Source organism: Cuculus canorus, chromosome 5, assembly GCF_017976375.1.
Source record: "Cuculus canorus isolate bCucCan1 chromosome 5, bCucCan1.pri, whole genome shotgun sequence".
NCBI lineage: Eukaryota > Metazoa > Chordata > Aves > Cuculiformes > Cuculidae > Cuculus > Cuculus canorus.
This window is the reverse complement of record NC_071405.1, coordinates 53803124-53821619: the sequence shown is the minus strand read 5'-3', so window position 1 is coordinate 53821619 and position 18496 is coordinate 53803124. Positions and strand designations below refer to the sequence as shown.

The 18496-nt window shown below is 38.3% G+C and overlaps 1 protein-coding gene across 3 annotated transcripts in view; it reads left to right on the top strand.

The window, feature by feature from the left end:
* Positions 1–18363, top strand: part of ZNF106 (zinc finger protein 106) — a 39356-nt gene extending 20993 nt beyond the window's left edge. For 2 of the 3 annotated variants that reach the window (XM_054067295.1, XM_054067294.1), the window contains exons 6-22: positions 96–705; positions 1569–1638; positions 3197–3351; positions 3445–3505; positions 3801–4142; positions 4576–5356; positions 5721–5776; positions 6244–6389; positions 6691–6825; positions 7705–7821; positions 8641–8832; positions 10223–10285; positions 11247–11366; positions 11839–11910; positions 13423–13494; positions 14154–14300; positions 15432–18363. In XM_054067295.1, the coding sequence (XP_053923270.1) occupies positions 96–705; positions 1569–1638; positions 3197–3351; positions 3445–3505; positions 3801–4142; positions 4576–5356; positions 5721–5776; positions 6244–6389; positions 6691–6825; positions 7705–7821; positions 8641–8832; positions 10223–10285; positions 11247–11366; positions 11839–11910; positions 13423–13494; positions 14154–14300; positions 15432–15488 (3196 nt within the window). In that variant the 3' untranslated portion in view covers positions 15489–18363. The remainder of the gene's footprint in view (positions 1–95; positions 706–1568; positions 1639–3196; positions 3352–3444; positions 3506–3800; positions 4143–4575; positions 5357–5720; positions 5777–6243; positions 6390–6690; positions 6826–7704; positions 7822–8640; positions 8833–10222; positions 10286–11246; positions 11367–11838; positions 11911–13422; positions 13495–14153; positions 14301–15431) is intronic. The other variant, XM_054067297.1, reaches the window with a different exon arrangement.
* Positions 18364–18496: the final 133 nt, after the last annotated feature.

Here is an 18496-nt window from a genome sequence, read left to right as displayed (position 1 = left end):
AAGCAGTAATGTGCAGTTGGGGAAGGGTGAGGGTTTCTTATTGATTTAGCTGGCCTGCTACATGTGTACTTACTTTTCTTTTTATTTTGTTAAAGGTTTGGCATAGAAATGGTACCTCTTGTTCAAAATGAACAAGAGGGTCTAGAACTCAGTGAAGAATCTGATCTGTCTACTCTGGAAGGATTCCAGTGGGAAGGGATTTCCTTAGCCAGAAAACGTAGCTTTTCTGAAAGCAGTGTCATTACAGACAGAAATCCTTCTGCTTACAGCTTCTTCAGTGAAAAAGCCAAAACAAAAGAAAGTGGGCAAAGGCAAATAATTGCTGCTAGTCACTCACATCACATAACATCTGGGTATGAGGCAAGTGCTGACATTGAGGTTGACTTGAAACGGGAAACCTCTTCTCTTCCTTTGTCACATTTTATGTCTGAAAAAACTGAGACTAGTGGAAGGAGGCACAGCCTACAGGCCACTTCTGAGTTTGCAAGCCTTGCAAAACAAAACCTGGACAGTCCAGAGAAGAGAACACCTCTTCTTGAAAAACAAAATGTGCTAGAAATCTCAGAAGAAAACCGTCCAGCTTCAAATGATGCTTCAGTTCTTGGAGTGTTCAATAGCATAGATGCAGCTACGGACAGTAGCTGCACATCTGGTACTGAGCAGAATGACAGCCAAGGAATTGGAAAGAAACGAAGAGCAACTGGAGTAAGTGTGCAGTTTTGTCCAGCTTTAGTGTGCTAAAAAAACCCAACATTTTTTCCCTGTCAATAATCATTCAGCCTCGGAATGAACTTTGCAAAGAAGACTTTCTCAGTTTGATTGTCTTGTACCTTTATAGCCTTAAACTAATTTGCTTGTTTGACTTAATTTTCTTTAAGAATCTTTTCCATTTTTGCTTTCCTAGTGCAGGATTTCTACTTAATCTTTTTGAATTAGTCGGAACAGCAAATGCTCTTTAATTTGGGTTTGGTAGCTGGCATTCTATGCTTGTAAATGAGAGCTGTTAAAAGCTTTCTGTGGAAGTACTTGGTGTTGTAGCAAGGATCTTGGTGTTTCAAAACCTAAATGGAAGCTAGGCTGTAGCAGAAATTTGTTTTCCTTAAATGTTCCTGTTTTTATAGTCAAGCAAGGAAAGACAACCGTTTTTACAAAATTTTATGCTTAAAATTATATACTCAAATCTGAATTTGTTTCACTGTCTTATACTTACCCAAAGGGAAAAAAGATGGTTTCCGATCAAAATCCTCAAAATGGTTTTATTATATGCAGAAAGTGATAATTTTATTTCCTCACTGATTTAATCCTCTAGACCTTCAGCTAAAACTGTAGAGCAGGAACTGTGACCCAAGTGTAGTCTTAGACATTTGAGCAAGTAGAAGGCTGTAGGCTTGTTTAACGTTTCCTAGTTGAGATGAAAACATGCCACTTAGTTGCCCTCCCTCTTTTAAGGAAATGTATTTTCTTCTCTGTGGGTACAAGTAATGCTTGAAAAGACAGTGAATATTTCACTTCTTGATTTAAGCAAAATTGCTCTTGTAACATTTGTTAATAAATTATTTCACTTGCAGGAAGGATCTTCTCCTGAAATCCCTAGTCTAGAAAGAAAGAATAAGAGAAGAAAGCTCAAAGGTAAAAAAGGTGAGTGAATATCATACATATCTATAATCTGGTATAGAGGTTATAAATACGTGGTAGTATTTTGTTTTGGCTAAAATGGTAGTTTGTTAATATTAGTTTGGTGCTTCTTGGGCTCTTAGTGAAGGTCATGGGGTGAACAGCTCTCAGACCTACAACACGTCCTTCTCTGAAGATCCCCATGTGAATTTTTCAGAGGTTATTTCTAAGAGAAGACTTGGCGCTTCCTTTCTGCCTGCAGTTCATATTCCCAGTTGCACAGATGAGGCCTTTGCTTTCCCCTGCTTGGGGGAGAAAGGTTTGTTGCCTCTTTGTATGGAAGTGCTAAAGGGAGAAGCACCCATTGCTCCCTTTAATTCAGCCAAGTGGGTTTCCCTGTCTGCTTCTGGGTGATCTTACCAGAAAACTTGTACGCTGCATAGCTTGGGTTGTGTTCTGTTTTTTACATCTCTGGCAAAACTTTTTTTTCTGGTTTTGACTCTTCCCTGTCCTTAATGGAAATGAGTGTGGAATGCCCCCCTTCTTCCTGCTCCTGACCAAAGAAAACTCTTATTTGGCATTACACGGGTCTTTCTGAAAAATACCTAACAAGTCCACATCACCATGTATCAAAATGAACCATGTGTGTTTTAGGGATAATGTTTTCTCTGGTAACAAATCATTGCATCGCCATCTAGGAGCTTTAGGGTCCAGAAGATAGCTCTCAAATGTTCAGTTTCTCTTTTTTGTTTATTTATATAGAGAGCTGTTTGGAATACAGGGCAATTAATATGGATCTTCTTGTGGGAACTACTATTTCACTACTTGGAAAGGCGTTTTTTTATCAGCCTCCGTCTTCAATGACTAGTGTCTATTATGGAGACTAATAACATGTTTGACTTAGTAAAATCTCTTTACCATTGCTTTACTTCAGCATCATCATTATTGTAGTAAATCTACTAAGCAGTGCTCAAATTGAAACTTAATTTGCTTGGATGCTGTCTGTAATGCTGGAGGATTTTAGAAAGGAGTGTAGGAGGATCTTTTTCTGAGTACAGTGCTCAAGACTCTTTCTCAGGAGGCTGCAAAAGCAAGTCTTGCAGCCCAAAAATTATCTTGGATAGGAAATTATTTTTTTACCATTGGATTCTTTTTCTCTTAAGCTGCCTTTGCTTTACCTGAAAAATTTACATCTTAAGGCTTAAGAAAGCCTTTGCCTCTTACGTTAGCGGAAAGTGTATGTCTGTACTTTATGTACACATGTACTTCAATGAAATATCTTTGTGGGAGAGAACGACTTTGTTAACTTAAATCAGTGCTGGCAAAGCTATGATGGAAGTGAAGTTATCGAAGTCAAGGTTGAGATCCTGTGAAGAGGAATACTTTTCTTTGCTCTTGTTTCATGCAGATGTGACCATTCCTTTGCATAGATACTCGTTTTCAGCTTCTTGTATGGCTATTGATGGCTGACCTAATATATTTTTGCATTCCAAGGTGGTAGTATTTATTGAAATATTATATGTAATGTATTTTTATGTATTGGCAAGTACAATTATATTCTACGTTTTGTTTCTTTTTTCAGAACGTTATCAGGTAGACCAGTTGTTGGCTATTTCGCTGAGAGAAGAAGAGTTAAGCAAGTCCCTGCATAGTGTGGACAGCAGTCTCTTGCAGGCTAGGGCTGCCCTGCAGGCTGCATATGTTGAGGTTCAGCAGTTCCTTGTATTAAAGCAACAGGTAGCAGTGGGCTTTTGAGACTGTCTGAAATATAAGTTAGGAGCCTGAAAAACTACCTTAAGTAGGGCTAACTTAAACCACAAATTTTTGCAGATAACCATGGAAATGAGTACACTGAGAAGTCAGAGAATCCAGATCTTGCAGGGACTACAAGGTATGTAAAACTACAACAGTGGAATGCTGACTCATTTTCTTTAAACTCAGTGTCTTGTAAAATTTGCATATAATGAATTCACTCATTTAAAATGTGCAATTGTTTACCTTCCAGTATTGAAGTCTTCCTTGTTCAAGTGTGATCTGTGGTCTTTGCTAGTGCCATCTAGTGGCTTTGTTACAAATTTTTCTTCCTTGTCTGTGTGCACAAAAAGTGAGCACCTGGCACCACTAAATTTTATTGCAAAGTGTGAACATTTTTTACTCTATTTTTTTTTCTCTCCTTTTGCCATTAGAAACATATGAACCTTCAGAACTGTCAGAGCAACTTTCCTGCAGTGTCTTAAATGAGAAGGGAAATAGCAAATCTCAGATGGCAGCTGACTTAATTCCTGCAGGCTCCTTCCTGCCTCTTTCGGACACTGTATCTTCTTCTCTACTTACACTGGGAGCTTCTGCTCATGTAAACATGTCGTCACCATTCCAGTCTTCTGGCATCACACCTACCACTCTTCCTGACTCCTCAGTACAAGTTAAACAAGAACCTGTCTCTCCAAAAGGCTCAGAAGGAAATGTTAGCTCTGTGCTCCAGAGTGCTCTGCATGCTCCACGAACAGAAGAGGTGGAGCAGAAGGATGGTACGTGGGCCTTTTCTTTGTTTAAAGGGAACTAACTTTAAGAAAATAAAGATATTTTTTTTTTCTTTCTCAGAAGAATGTAAGCTGTCTCAAACCTGCAGCTTGTTGTGCAGGGCTGAGCTCCTGTTAACTTGTGTAGGACTTTGTCACCTTCATAGTCTTAGAAAGTGAGCCTTTTTTTACAATATATACCAATGTATTCCACATTTTTTAAATTAAGCACATGCAAATTGTAGTCATATGCACCTACAGGTTTATAGTTCTCTTTTAAAATGGATCAAACAAGATATGTGTGTGCATGTAACTTGCAACATGTAGGGATGTGTAGCTGATATGCACAATTAAGTGTAAACAGAAAAATGCAAAGAAAGAAATTTTGCATAAATATTTATTGCTGTACAGTTTGAATATAACACTAGTCTGTTTTCTTCAGAAGAGACCAACCAGAAAACTTCAGTGTATCCAGTTATCTCTGCAGCTATATCCCTATCAGAGCTTGCAGCTTGTTTTCAACACACTAATCAAGATGTTCTCAAGCCTGCTGTGGATGGAAGAAAGGCTGAACTTCCTGAGAATCCATCTGCTTGTTCATTGTCTGTTTTCAGCAAGAGAGAAGCAAATGATACAGTGACAGAAACCTTTTTATTGGATCAGTGTAGCACTTCTCTTCCAAAGTGTTCAGTCCTTCTAGAAATGCCGATGGATAAAACCTCCAAATTGTCAGTAGAACTATCCAAGCAACAAACAGTAACCACTGTACTCCCAGCAGAAAAAGGGAACAGGAGGAGGAGAAAGTTAAGGAAGAAGAAAACTCTGAGGGCAGCCCACGTGCCAGAGAACAGTGATACAGAACAGGATATAGTTGACTCTAAGCCTGTCCGGAAAGTCAAGGGTGGAAAGGTCCCTAAAGGAGAAAAAGTTACTACCTCCACTCCTCGAAGACAGGAGGATGGAGCTACTGCTCAAACAGCACGAAACAAAGATGAGAATGACAGTGATGCTTCCCTGGAACTCCTGGAAGTTCCAGCACCCCAGTGTGAGGTGGTTGATGTTGGCTCATCAGAGTCAGGAGATGAGAAACCAGACAGTCCACCAAAGAGGGATTCACGCAGCTCTGTGGATCAAGCAGTCCTACTGGCATCTTGCTCTGGTTATGATGAAGTGAGCTCTACTAGCGAAATTGACACAAATTATAGGGATGATGGGAAAAGAAGGTGAGATTATTGTAGGTCTCTTAAAAGTAAAAGCATTATAAAGTATTCGGTATTTTTTTCCCCAATTCATGAAATCCTATAAACCAGTAACTTTTAATTTCATTCAGGAATGAAAATGAAAATTGAGTTTGCTTTTTTGGTCTAACAAATGTATCTTGTTCCATATTAATTTCTCTAATACAAGAACAAGACCGGTCTCTGTGTTAAGTTTGTTTTCGAGCCTATCTGTCACAGCCTATTTTCTACTAAATGCAGAGTCTGGTATTGTTTTGTCTTGTATTGCAAGTCTTGTATTACACTAATATTTCATCAGAAAATGAAGATACAAAATCCAATCTCACTACTCCTTATTTCTGTGTTACAGTGTGGCTGGGACACAGACTTCCATATCATCCCTAAAAGGATCCAAGAACTCATCAGGTATATCTTTTAAGCTTCTCTTCTGATACTTTGTGTATAGTATCTCGCAGGACTTCCAGCTAAGTTTTGATCAGATTGCTTCTGGAGGAGAATTTTGCCCTGAAGATTAGAGCTTGTGCTAAAAACTGAAGTGGGAAGTGCTGTGTACTCACTTGTGTTATCTCACACTGAATACTTTGTTTTGACGCCTCCACATCCCCGCTGCTCCCTCTCACACAAACAGTTCTGCTTTACAGTCTGTGTAGAGCTGTAAGACAAAAAATAATATGATCCTTTTGATATTTTAAAGATCTTTCTGGCATTTTGTTACCTTTTGCCACTTATAGGCTCCAGCTGGGACTCACAATGAAATTTTACCTTAAGGTGCTGAGCCCATGAAATAGTTTTGCTGTTTGGCAATACAAATAACAGTAGCGTTTTCTTGAGTGTGTTCCCATAATCTAAGTACGTGTGTCTCTGTCCTACAGAAGTGTCTTCAGAGCCAGGCGAGGATGAAGAACCTACAGAAGGAAGCTTTGAGGGACACCTGGCAGCAGTGAATGCTATTCAGATATTTGGCAATTTGTTGTATACCTGCTCAGCAGACAAAACTGTTTGTGCCTACAATCTGGTTGTAAGTAGGGTTGTGGGAATAGTGTTACGTTAATTGCAGTCAGGAGGTTGCGATTCTGTTCTTGTAAAACATTACTGTGTAGTTAAGGAAGAAGCTGCTTTTTTAAGCAGTTTTTTTTTTCTTCTGTTCTTCAAAACTATCTTCTTCCTCTGCCCGGCTCCACCTCCCTGTGGAAGGGGTAAGAAGAGATTGATTGCTGCATGTATCCTGCTGTTAGCTGTCCTATCCTGATCTGTCAGGCACAGATCCCAAGAGGCATTATGGGTCTTTATGTTGACAGACTGTTTGCTTTCCTTTTTAGAGCAGGAAGTGTGTGGCCATCTTTGAAGGACATACTTCAAAAGTGAACTGCCTCCTAGTCACTCAGACAAATGGGAAGAATGCTGCACTCTACACTGGCTCAAGTGACCACACTATCAACTGTTACAATATCAAGGTACTCAAACTCAATGTGGTGTTAACGTGAGCTACTTTTTTTATGTGAATGGTTCTTTGCAAAAACAAGTGGAAAAAAAGCCTTTTAAACCCATGTGAACTGGACATGAACCCCACTTCGTATACTTCTTTAGAGTGGAGACTCTGGGGGTACACCAACCAAAACCAACGAACTGTTGAGTGATTTACTACCCTAATCTTTTGGCTAGCTCATCAGCAGTATTTTTGCCAGAACAGCATGATGGGATTTGAAATGTTGGGAACAATGAAGTGCAGGATGGTTGTCTGGCCATGACTATTTATTTGTCTTGCTGTACTTCTAATTTCATTGCTCACGGAAGGCACTTCTTTCTTTGTAAAGCAGCTATAGAGAAAACAGGTGTCTATTATTCTTAAAGCAGGTGGAAGAGCAGACTAAGGGTAGTTGATAGGAAGGCAGGTCTGACCTTACTGGACTACAAAGCAAATAATCTGCTTCGAGGGGCAAACTGCCAGAGGTTTTTTGACTATTAAGCTGATGATACAAGGCACTTCCCTTTGAGGAACATCATGGGGATTCCTCAAACTCTAGCATGTTAACAGGGTGTTTTTTATATATACGTAGTCCATAGTCTAAACTTTATGTATTTATTAGAGGGTGTGACTTGAATAAAGCTTTTAGGATCATAACTACTTGCTGAAGTACATTCGAGTCTCAAAGATGGTATTGAGCTGATTAAAGCCAGTGCCACGTGGCACCAGACTTTCAGATGTTTTTCTCTAGCTCTGTTGGTTCAAAAAAAATGCAGCTTGTAGGTGAAAGTCATCATTCACTTCAGGCTATTTTTCTTGAACTGTTTTCAGTTATTGAAAAGCTTTAAATACTACTTTTTATTGCCAGACCAGAGAGTGCATGGAACAGTTTAAATTGGAAGATCGAGTGCTCTGTTTACACAGTAGATGGCGGATCCTTTATGCAGGCCTTGCAAATGGCAGTGTGGTTACTTTCAGCATAAAGGTTAGTTTGTTTAAATATTGAGACCTAACAGCCTGTTGCGATGCTGTTTCTTTCCATTTATTCTCTTGAGTAGTGAGTGTGTTTGTAATTGAAGTATTTTGGTATAAATGGTTACTGTTGGCTCCTTTTGCTTTATTTTGTCAGTGCACAAAGCTATCCCATCTCCCCTTCCCTCCAGTTGCTTTTCTCTTAACTGCTGCATTGTTGTTACGCATTTCTTTAAGATTCCACCTGGTCTACTAGTTATTTGTCATGAGAGACTTATAACACAGTTGATTATTTGCGAGTCCTCGTTTCTTGCCTATTGAAGCAGTGAGAAAGACTTTAATGTGTTGCTGGTTTTGCCTTCTCCATCTGCAGTTATAGAAGAGACTCATTCACATGGTTTCCTGGCAAAGAGGTTTAATCAGTGGTTCCATGATATTTAAAAGTGAATAAAAATCATTATCGAAATAAATTTTTTTCTGATTATTCTTTTAATGGATCCTAGACTAATTTCTCAAATTTATCCTTAAAAATATATTGATTTGCATTTTTCTCATAATGCTATTTCCTCTTCTTCTAACTCAAAAAGAGGACTTACTGGACCTTTGCTAAATAATGAATTTTTTTTTAAAAAACAGACAATCAAAACCCAACATAAGGAGTTATTTCCTTGATTTTGAAACTTAGTTAAGATAAAGCCTTACCACTGCTGAAATGGTGTGTTACTCAAATCAGATGCTGTAACAAGTGCATTGCAAAAAAGGACTCGGTAGTGCAGTTAAGTGTCATAGCGAAGTTCTATTTCTTAAATACCGGTTTTTCCTCCCGCAACAGAACAACAAGCAGCTTGATACCTTTGAATGCCATGGCCCTAGAGCAGTGAGTTGTCTAGCCACAGCTCAGGAAGGAGCACGGAAGCTATTGGTAGTGGGCTCCTACGACTGCACTATCAGTGTGCGAGATGCACGGAATGGGCTGCTTCTCAGGACCCTGGAAGGTCACAGCAAGACTATACTGTGCATGAAGGCAAGTGTCTCTGAAAATACATATTCTACAAAGACTGCTTAAAATGCTGTGGTTTTTCTTTTTCTTATCTTCTTATTTTCTTTCTTATCTGCTAGTGAGTGGGTTGTGGTAGGAAATAAAGAATTTCTCTATTTTAAATGATAAAAGGTTGAGTAATTTGGTAGGAAAATTGTCTCTGGCTGCCATCTCTCATGTTGCCAACAAAACTGTTGGAAGTCTGTATCATAGTATCACAAGATAGCTAGTGTTGGAAGGGACCTTAAAGATCATCTAATTCCAGCCCCCCCTGCCATGGGCAGGGATACCTCCCACTAGATCAGGCAGCCCAAGGCCCCATCCAACCTGGCCTTAAACACCTCCAGGGATGTGACATCCACAGCTTCCCTGGGCAACCTGTTCCAGTGCCTCACCACTCTCATGGTGAAGAAATTCTTCCTAATGTCCAGTCTAAATCTGCCCCTCTCTAGTTTATACCCATTCCCCCTGGTCCTATCCGTACAAGGATATGTATATAGGAAGCATATTTATTTTGTGTTGTTAGAAGATTCAGGAAACTTGAAATTTGAGTTTGCCAACAGAGGGAAAGCTGGGGGCAAAACCGAAGCTAATTCTCACATACCCTGATTGTACAAGCCTAGAGGACACTGGAAAAAATGTAACTCTAGCAAAGCATTCTTTTTTAGTAGAAGAATCGATGTTACTTACTTATAGGCTTCTTGGCTCCTGAGATTACAAACTGGAATATGTGCTTGTCTGACTGCTTTACTGTGACCACTATCATGTAACAGATTAGGAGATGGCTTCTGTGCATTGTATTTGTCACTTTGGATACTATGGTGTAGTGGCACAGCCTTTTTTTGCATCTGTGGACTATCCTAGTCCTGCTTGTGTGACAGCATACTGTGGTCCCTTCTTCATCCATGATGGATCTATTAAGCTTCCTTTCTAGATTAATACTTGTGAGGAGCACTGTCTTTTTTATGTGACCAGAAAATAAGTGCACAGCACATCCAGTGTTTCCAAGAAGCAATGGGCTTTGCCATGCGTGTATAGAGCACCATTCTGCATTCAGTTTGCTCGGTCCTTGATCTGCTGCTAAGCTGTAACTGAGAATGGACTGTAGGTAGGATAAGTTAGCCTGGAAGGTAACAGCTACTAGTGTCAATTGTGAAGTGTCAAAAGTCATTAGGCTACCATAGTACGTTTTCTACCTCTCATATAAATAACTCGGTGTATGTTGAGTTTTTTTCATATTATCTGCTGATTTTAGACTGTCAACTTTCAGAAACACTGCAGTGCAACTTAAATGGATCGATGTCTTAATGTTTCACTTGCCCATTTCTATATTTGATACAAAAATAAAACTGCCCCTTAATTTTTTTTTTTTAAGGTTGTGAATGATCTGGTATTCAGCGGCTCCAGTGATCAGTCTGTCCATGCCCACAACATTCACGTAAGTCTCATATATGAAATTGGGATGACTTTTTTTTTGCTGTTAAGGTGATGAATTAATGTGCTACAAAGTCAGTATTTCCAGAATTTTTGACTGACTGATGGGGTATCTTCTAGAAAAGGAAGTTGTATGATTTTGTCAATGTGACTGTGCACTACAGCTAACTAAGGGGAGTTGTAGAGAATAAAATATATTGGGAAACGTAAACATTCTGACTCTTGTATTAGGATTTGCAATGCCCTTTTATCTGGGGACCTTGCTTTTTGCAAATATTACTATAAATGTGCTGATAGTATAGAAAGGGTTCATAGCAAAGCTGTGTGAGATATTTTGGCGTGGGAAGAGTTTCTTTACTGCAGGAAACACTTGAGGAACACAAACAGCGTTCCAAAGTAGCTGGTTCAAAAGCTGTTATCCTGTTGTGAATGCTTTGTCTGTAGCCTGCCATTCTTCTTTTACATCTTCTTTCCCTTCTGCTAGCAGAAGCATTTGTGTAGCTATGCAATAAATTAAATTAAGAAACTTAGCAGAGAAAAATTTGAATTGACAAAAGAAATTGTATATTTCTGTATCCTCAGCTAAATTTGCTCACTGATCCTTGTGGCTATATAAATACTGATAGTACTAATAACACAGTACTAGTTGCACGATAGTTGGGAACATGTAGCTAACCGCATGTAGCTAAACATGATGGAAAGAGAAGCAGACACTTTTTATAGTGCCATGCGTTTCTGTTGTTCTGGAATGGCTCCGTGTTAACTTGGGCAAAGAAAAGTATAAGCAGTATTTGGTCAAAGTGCCTTTACAGGAAATGGAAGTCTGATAAAGGATGTTTCCATTTTTTTAATAGTGAGCATTGAAGCTAGCTACCCTATCTAGGTTAGGTGAAACTTTTGTTGTTTTTTTTTTTAAGAAAAAGAAACTCTTAACACCTATTTGCCTTTGCTTTTTCTTGATGCAGACTGGAGAGCTGGTACGGATCTATAAAGGTCATAACCATGCAGTAACAGTTGTGAACATTCTTGGGAAAGTGATGGTGACAGCATGTTTGGATAAATTTGTTCGTGTTTATGAGCTACAGGTAAGAAAATAGATTGTTACTAAAGATATTTACCTAATGTTTGTTAATTAAAAATTTTGAAGTCAGATAGAAGTCATCTTAGTGCTTACTGGTCTCTGGCCCATCTCTCTCTTTCCTGTTACTCAGAACGTATAGTTGTCTCACCAGCCAAATTACACAGGTTTTAAAGAAAATATAACCTAAACAATTATATTTATTTATTTTTTTAGAACCTGGGTTATTGTGAGATAATAACTCAGGAAAGCAGGGAAATGGTTTTTGTCTCCTTGAAAGAGCAAGTGCTTAGTTGGACAAAAAGACGCATAGATGTAAGCAAAAGCGACCTTTCATGGTGGCTATGAAGTTTGGAATCCACTAGGGAAGTTCGGTTGCTACCCACGAAGCTGCTTTTGGAAGCATTGTCATTTGCATGTCTGTGAAAAATCGCTGTTAATTGTCATGCTATTAAACATCTGCTTCTGTTTCTTTCAAGTCACACGACCGCTTGCAAGTCTATGGAGGCCACTCAGATATGATCATGTGTATGACTATCCATAAGAGCATGGTAACTTCCTTCTTTTCACTTCCTTTTTCTTACTCGAGGAGATTGTGATTCTACAACCATATACAAGACAGTTTAAATTTTTCAGATAATAAAATCAACCCTTTTGTCTAAGAAGAACTTAGAAATGACAGCTGAAAAATCAGGTTACTATAACAGCTTTGTATTTATGTAATTTTGTTGTCTGGGGAAAAATTACCTTCTAGCTTACTGTAGTCTTAAAATAATAGTTCTGTTTACAGTAGCAACGAAAAGTGTAGAAATAGTAAAATATTCCCTACTTTCAAGCATCAATCTTATTTGACTTTTACTCAGGAAAGGCACACAGATGCTAAAGAAAAACTTCACCCACAGTCAAACCTCTAGTAACCCTTGATCAAATGTAAATGAAGATACGCAGTTGATTTAGGTGCACAGAATTGTTCATACTCCTGCACTGCAAATAGTTTCCAGAAATACTTATGGATAAATAACTTGCTTAAAATAGTCATTAAAAACACTTGTTTGCCTGCCTGTAGGTATTTGCTTGCAAAATTTCTTTCAGATTGTAAAATAAGAGGTATAGTAATGATCTGTAGTAATAGAAGAATGAGGTCTAACAGAACTGAACTCCTGCTAATTAGAATACAGGCTGCACAAACTTCACTTCTTGTGTGAGTGAGAGGGAGAGCTAAGTGCACTCAGTCTTTGTGCTTGCAGTCTGAGACTTGAACTGTCTCTCAGCAGTAGTTACTCTGGGCGTTCTGAAGTCAGAGAAGTGTTCAAATGACAAGTTTAGTGACAAATGAAAGATTACAATTTCCTGTATTAGTCTTTAGTAATAAAGCGTAGTCAATTACACACAGTAGGTTGGCTGTTATATCCTAGTGATGACTTTCCAAGAGACAGACTTGAACAAAGATAGCTAATTAAATCTTCAGTTTGCAGAGTTTTCTCTATTATATGACATCAGACGTTATAAGTCATCAGACTTTTATTAATGATGAATGCTCATTGTGGGATTATGAGCATCTGACACCATTTTTTTTTTTCCAAAGGACAATTTTGTGTAGAGCATCTGCCTAACAAAAATGGTTTTTAAGATGTCATTTTGCCTACCTTTTCAGGATCAGCATCAGTCTTATGGTTCAGAAATTCTGACGTTCTTCCTCACCCTTCCCCTCCATTCCTCTTTCATAGACATGTAACTGGTTAAGTCAAGAAATGTATTCAACATTTACACTTAATTTTTTCACTTCAGTGGTTAGTAACATTGTTTTTTCAAATTTTCTGAACTTTTACACATGTGACACTGTCGATGACAGAAATTATGGAAACATTTCTTCTTCATTAGTAGGGTTTTGTAAAATTCAAATTGTGAAAGTATTAGGTTAAACTAATTTTTTTATGTTTGGAAGCCTTGCATGTTGATATCTTATTGTTATTCATCTAATATACCGAAGCCTCCTTCAAAATTTGACTTCATTTTTTTTCTGTTAGTCCCAACTTGTTTATCCATAAATGTTTATTTTACAGATCTACACTGGATGCTATGATGGCAGTGTGAGAGCTGTGAGGCTTAATCTGATGCAGAATTATCGTTGCTGGGTAACAGGCAAAATGTTTTTAACCTTCCTTTGTTCTTGTTTTTAGACTAATTTGCTGGAGGTAGTTACTACTCAGTCTTGGTTTGCTTGACCTTTAGTTTATAATAAGTCAATAGTATTTTTAAAACGCACATGTACATTTTAACCGTAAGTCTGTATCACTGGTTCTGATTTACACGGTCTTTTAGTATGTGTGTGCTTTGGGGCAAGTTGGTAAAGGCATCTTAAATTATTTTTCCTTCCTTTAGATAGTGACATGTAACTGTATAAAAGCAGATTTTAGATAGTGACATATAACTGTATAAAACAAAAAACTTCCCCTGAGTGCTGTAGAAAAACTGACTGACTTTACTACATAATTCTAATTAAATTCCCAATGACTGTGTCTCAGGTAGACTTAAATCTTGTAAAGGCCTAATTCCTCTCTTCCTCCTGCCATTCTTGCTGATTATTTAGGCTTGGCTGGAGGCAGGAGGAACCTCTGTAAAGTTGTAATTAAAGAAATAGAACTGAGAATAGAAATAGAATAAGAAGATTAAAAAGTTGCAGGAGGTGGCATGCATGTGAACAGTCTTGGCAGAATATTTTGAAGCTGCAAGAAGAAAAGCATTAGCTAAAATTCTTTTTCCCTGGCTTAGTCTGGTATGTTTTTTCTACCAGTGGCATGGGTGTTCATTGATCTTTGGAGTTGTGGACCATCTGAAGCAACACTTGCTAACTGACCACACCAACCCAAACTTTCAGACCCTAAAATGTCGTTGGAAGAACTGTGATGCTTTCTTTACTTCCAGAAAAGGTTCCAAGCAGGTATGTGGTTGACCTATTGGGGTTGCATTTGGTAGTATAAAGTAACTTATATTACCACAACTGTGGGACTTGATCCTGTTTTTCTTAAAAAGGGTTAAAATTTTTATCGTCTCGACAGGCTTAGCTGCATACGGTTTAAGTCATACCAGGCTAATAGGGCTCAAGTCAACCTATGACAGATGAAGACCGCAGCTAAGTATCGTAACTTGAGATATCGTCAACTTAAAACAGTTTTATCCAAAAATATAACCTGGAAGTGCTAAATTCTTGAAATAATAGAAGAAACTTTGGAAACTGTACTCAAGATATTGTTAAATTCTTGTAGGAAAAATTTACTTTTAAGATGGACAGCTACTGGCCTTCAAGCAAATTTTGTGCTCTTCATTCCTATTTGTCAGTACGCGCCTAAATGCTGATGCCATTTATTTTTCACACAGTACTGGTTTTGCTAACAATGTTTAAATAAGGGTAGTGCGTAAATTTCTGGGTAAATGTTAGCACAGATAGGAAAAAATTAAGGAGATGGAAGAGTTGGATGACAGAGTTGGATGAAGTGATGTGGGAAGGCTTGGAAGGTGGGTGGAAAGAAGGTTGCCACCTATAGACTGATTGGTAAAATCCACTTCTTACTCTTTGGCAGTATAATCTACCTTCCTGTGGCGTGCTTTTCAAAGTATGTGGTGGAAGGAGGTTTCTTTGTGAACTGAGGAACAAAAGTAGAATCCTTAATTTCTCTTTAAGCACCAACTTTGGATATGCTGTGTTTATTTGATACAACTTTTTAGTCAGAAAGGAAGCTGATTTTTATTTGCCTAGAATAATGTGGTGTGTGAGATAAATCTTTATGTATGTTATTAAATAGCTTGGCATTGATTTTTTTTAAAAAAATATTTTCTTAAAAAAATTTTTAGGAGCTTTAGGCCAAAAAACTTATTATCCAAAATGCCACTTCACTGAGGCCTACAGATGAACTTTGATTTTCAGGCTTTTGTGGTACTTTCCTTCAAACAGTCTAAGTTGTCCTGAGTTGTAGAATGTGAGGAAGGATAAGGGAATGGTTTGCAAAGGATTTGTGGTGTTGGTGATGATGGTTATTATTATTAACCACTGACTTCCCTGATTGTTTTCTAGGATGCTGTAGGACACATTGAAAGACATGCTGAGGATGACAGCAGGATTGACTCATGAAGCTTTTCACCTCCCACATTGGGAAGTAATTTTATATGTCAGAATTATTCCAGATAACATCAATTTCTTACTCCAGTCTTTCCTCTTCCCACTTGGAATGAAAAAATAGTGGGGCTGAAATGCCTTGCTACAGAGACTGCAGATTGTGTGGCACTCTGTAGAAGTAAGGAGGCTGGTCAATTAAGACTTGAAATGGAAGATTCTTGCAAGTTTTTAATTCATTGACAGATAAGAATATTCCCTGCTCTTGTCTGCCTGGTTTTGTTGTTTATTTTTTTTAGAAGCATGGTCTGAGAGATTTTGGGAAGTCCAGAGAGGTGTTGAGAACTTACATTACAACAGGTGCTGGTGTTTGCGATCTCAACTTGAAGCCTGTTAAGTGTCTAAGACATGTCTGTTTTTATGTTGTATCTAGTATTTTTAGCTGATTTTAATAAATTTCTGCAAACCAGAGTATCAGACGTTCTACCAGTGTAACCTGAAGATCTGGTGTACATTTCTAGTTTCTTCATGAAAAGAAAAGATATTTTATGGAGAACCAGATTAAATTAATTTTTCTTGCGTTAACTATAAATTATTTTTTATTCCTTGTGTAAAAATTGCTATGACTGGCACAGTATATACAGTGACAGACTGCCCTATATGTATACCTCCTGAGGTATTTTGTTTATTTGGAGGAAAGCAGTTATTTCTACTTGCCAGTAGCAGCAAGATGCCCAGAGCAGAGGCCCCACTGTCATCCTTTGCAATCTTGGTCTTCTTAAATAAAGATCCCTGTGTACAGGAAGGAAGGAAGTGGTGTTGGCTTTTGTTGTAGTTAAATACCGGCATAACCACTACTATCTTGATGTACAAGACTGTAGATGGATTCCTGGTTTTACTTGGAATCTTAGTGACTGAGCTTTGCCATCCCAGATCTTCATGGCATAGCAAACTAAGAGGCTATGCGAAGGCACTGCTTGTCTGTGTGCATCCACTTAGGTAGTGTTTTGTTTCTGTTGTGAACTGGCTTAATTGGCTTGGGCTGTATGAAGTTCACAAAAACTCAACTGGAAAGAATGGAGCAGGATTTTTAAGGAATTAAAGTCTAAAGTTCTCAAGCAGAAGCTGAGGATACAAATTGCATATCACATGTAGAAGTCTTGTTTCTACTAATGCACAGAAGGTACCACAGAGAAGCCACTGCAGAGGGGAAGACTGTTTCTCTTTGTCAGGGTTCCTCTGCAGTTGTCGCTTGGAGTGGAAAACTTCAACCATGGAGTTCACTGAACTGTACTTCTTGCATTTGCAGTCCTCTCTCCCATAATGACACTAATTTAGCAAAGAGCTCTCAAACAGTGAGACTGATCTAGCAAGAGGCTTTGTGTTCACTTTTGCTTAACTGTTTGTCAGGTTAAAAAAAGAACAGAAGTTTCCTCAAACTGTAACAGAAGGTAAAGAGCCTGGTGTCAAAACTGAGCTGCTTATACATGAATGCAGCGCTGTTCAAACAAATTGAATATACTGTTTTTACTGGGCATCTCTTTCACCACTACTTTGAGGCTTGGTACGCCAACCATAGACCAAGTAAATATTCTAAACTCATTCTTTGACTACAGAAAAGCTTTTTTATGTCATGAAAGTGATTGAGGGAAGCCTATAGATGTTCCACTCTGCCATCAAATCGAGGCACTTCAGGGCCTTCTCTGAAGCATATGCTATTTTACTTGGTGGACTAGCATCATTTCTGATTTTGTGAGACAGGAGTTAAATAGGAATGAGATGCAGTAGCATCCTACTTCAGAGATGTGGGAATCTCTGAGGTTCCAATGCTTTTGTGGTGATTTGGGTTTTTTTATTAAGCTGTTTGTGGACAGGAAAAAAAACCCAATATGTGGCTCAGACCAAAAGCTGTTTGGAAGGTGGTTTTGTTTTGTTTTTTGAGGGTGTGTGTTTGTGGTTTTGGTTTGTTTTTGTTTTCTTTGTGGGTGAAGCAGTTCAAGAGAGAATCAAAATCAGGGAGATCTCTTTACAGTGTACGTGTTTTCTGGTGCAGGCTTTATTGCACTAGAGCCTCTAAGTACTTTTTTTTTTTCCATGACCTAGAAGGAGACAACTGCATAATACTTAAGCCATTTCCAAAATTATTGATGTTCAGGAGTTTTTCTGTTTTGTTTTGGTTTTTTTAAAACCACAAAGAGGGAGTATGTAAAACCGTGGCGTAAACAGTGTGAACGTCTCAAGCTGTCCTTCATGGACTGTGCTTGCAGTGAAGCTGTGGAGGTGTGTGTCCTGAGGGCAAGTGTGTGGAGTGATTGTAGCATTCTGAAAAATGGCATGAGTAGGTTTTATTACTTCTTCCTTGTGATTCTTCATGTTCTTTCAGCCATTTTTAAGAATATGTAAAGATCTTTCTCAATAGTTATTGCGACAGTCATTACACTTTATTTGCATTCCTGGTTGCCTGTTGGTTTTATCTTTTCTAGTTGATGGAAGTAGACTTCATTTTCTTCTAGTCCGTGACATTTCCTTATCTGTCCTTGAAATAACTGATCTTGAGTCTGGGCTTCTAAAATTCAGCTTTCACAGTGGTGGCTTTTGTTACTTTATAGGTAATTTCAGATATATTGTAAGAATCTTAAAGTGGATAAGAGTCAGGAAAATAGCAGAGCTGCATGAGTGTTTAAAATTTTGCTTCATATATTAAAAGCAATTTTAAGTATTGTTCAGGGGTTCAGAGAAAAAGGCTGTGCTGCTTAGTCCTGGGAATATCTTAAAAGGATTTGCCCTGAAGTTGTGATGCAGCTGTTGAAATTCCCAGGCTTCTCTGGGGTTCTTTGAGGAGGTATCCTCTTTGTTCAGCTGGAATTCATTGCAACTTTGCTAATAGCCGTTCATTTCTCCCAGAGGCAGTTGTAGAAGAGAGTGCTAAAACTAATGTGTTGGTTTGGTAGCCATTATTGAGATCCTGTCCTTGTCTTGCAGCTTGGGGTTTTGACCCTTGATATACATCTGGTCTAAGAGTGTAA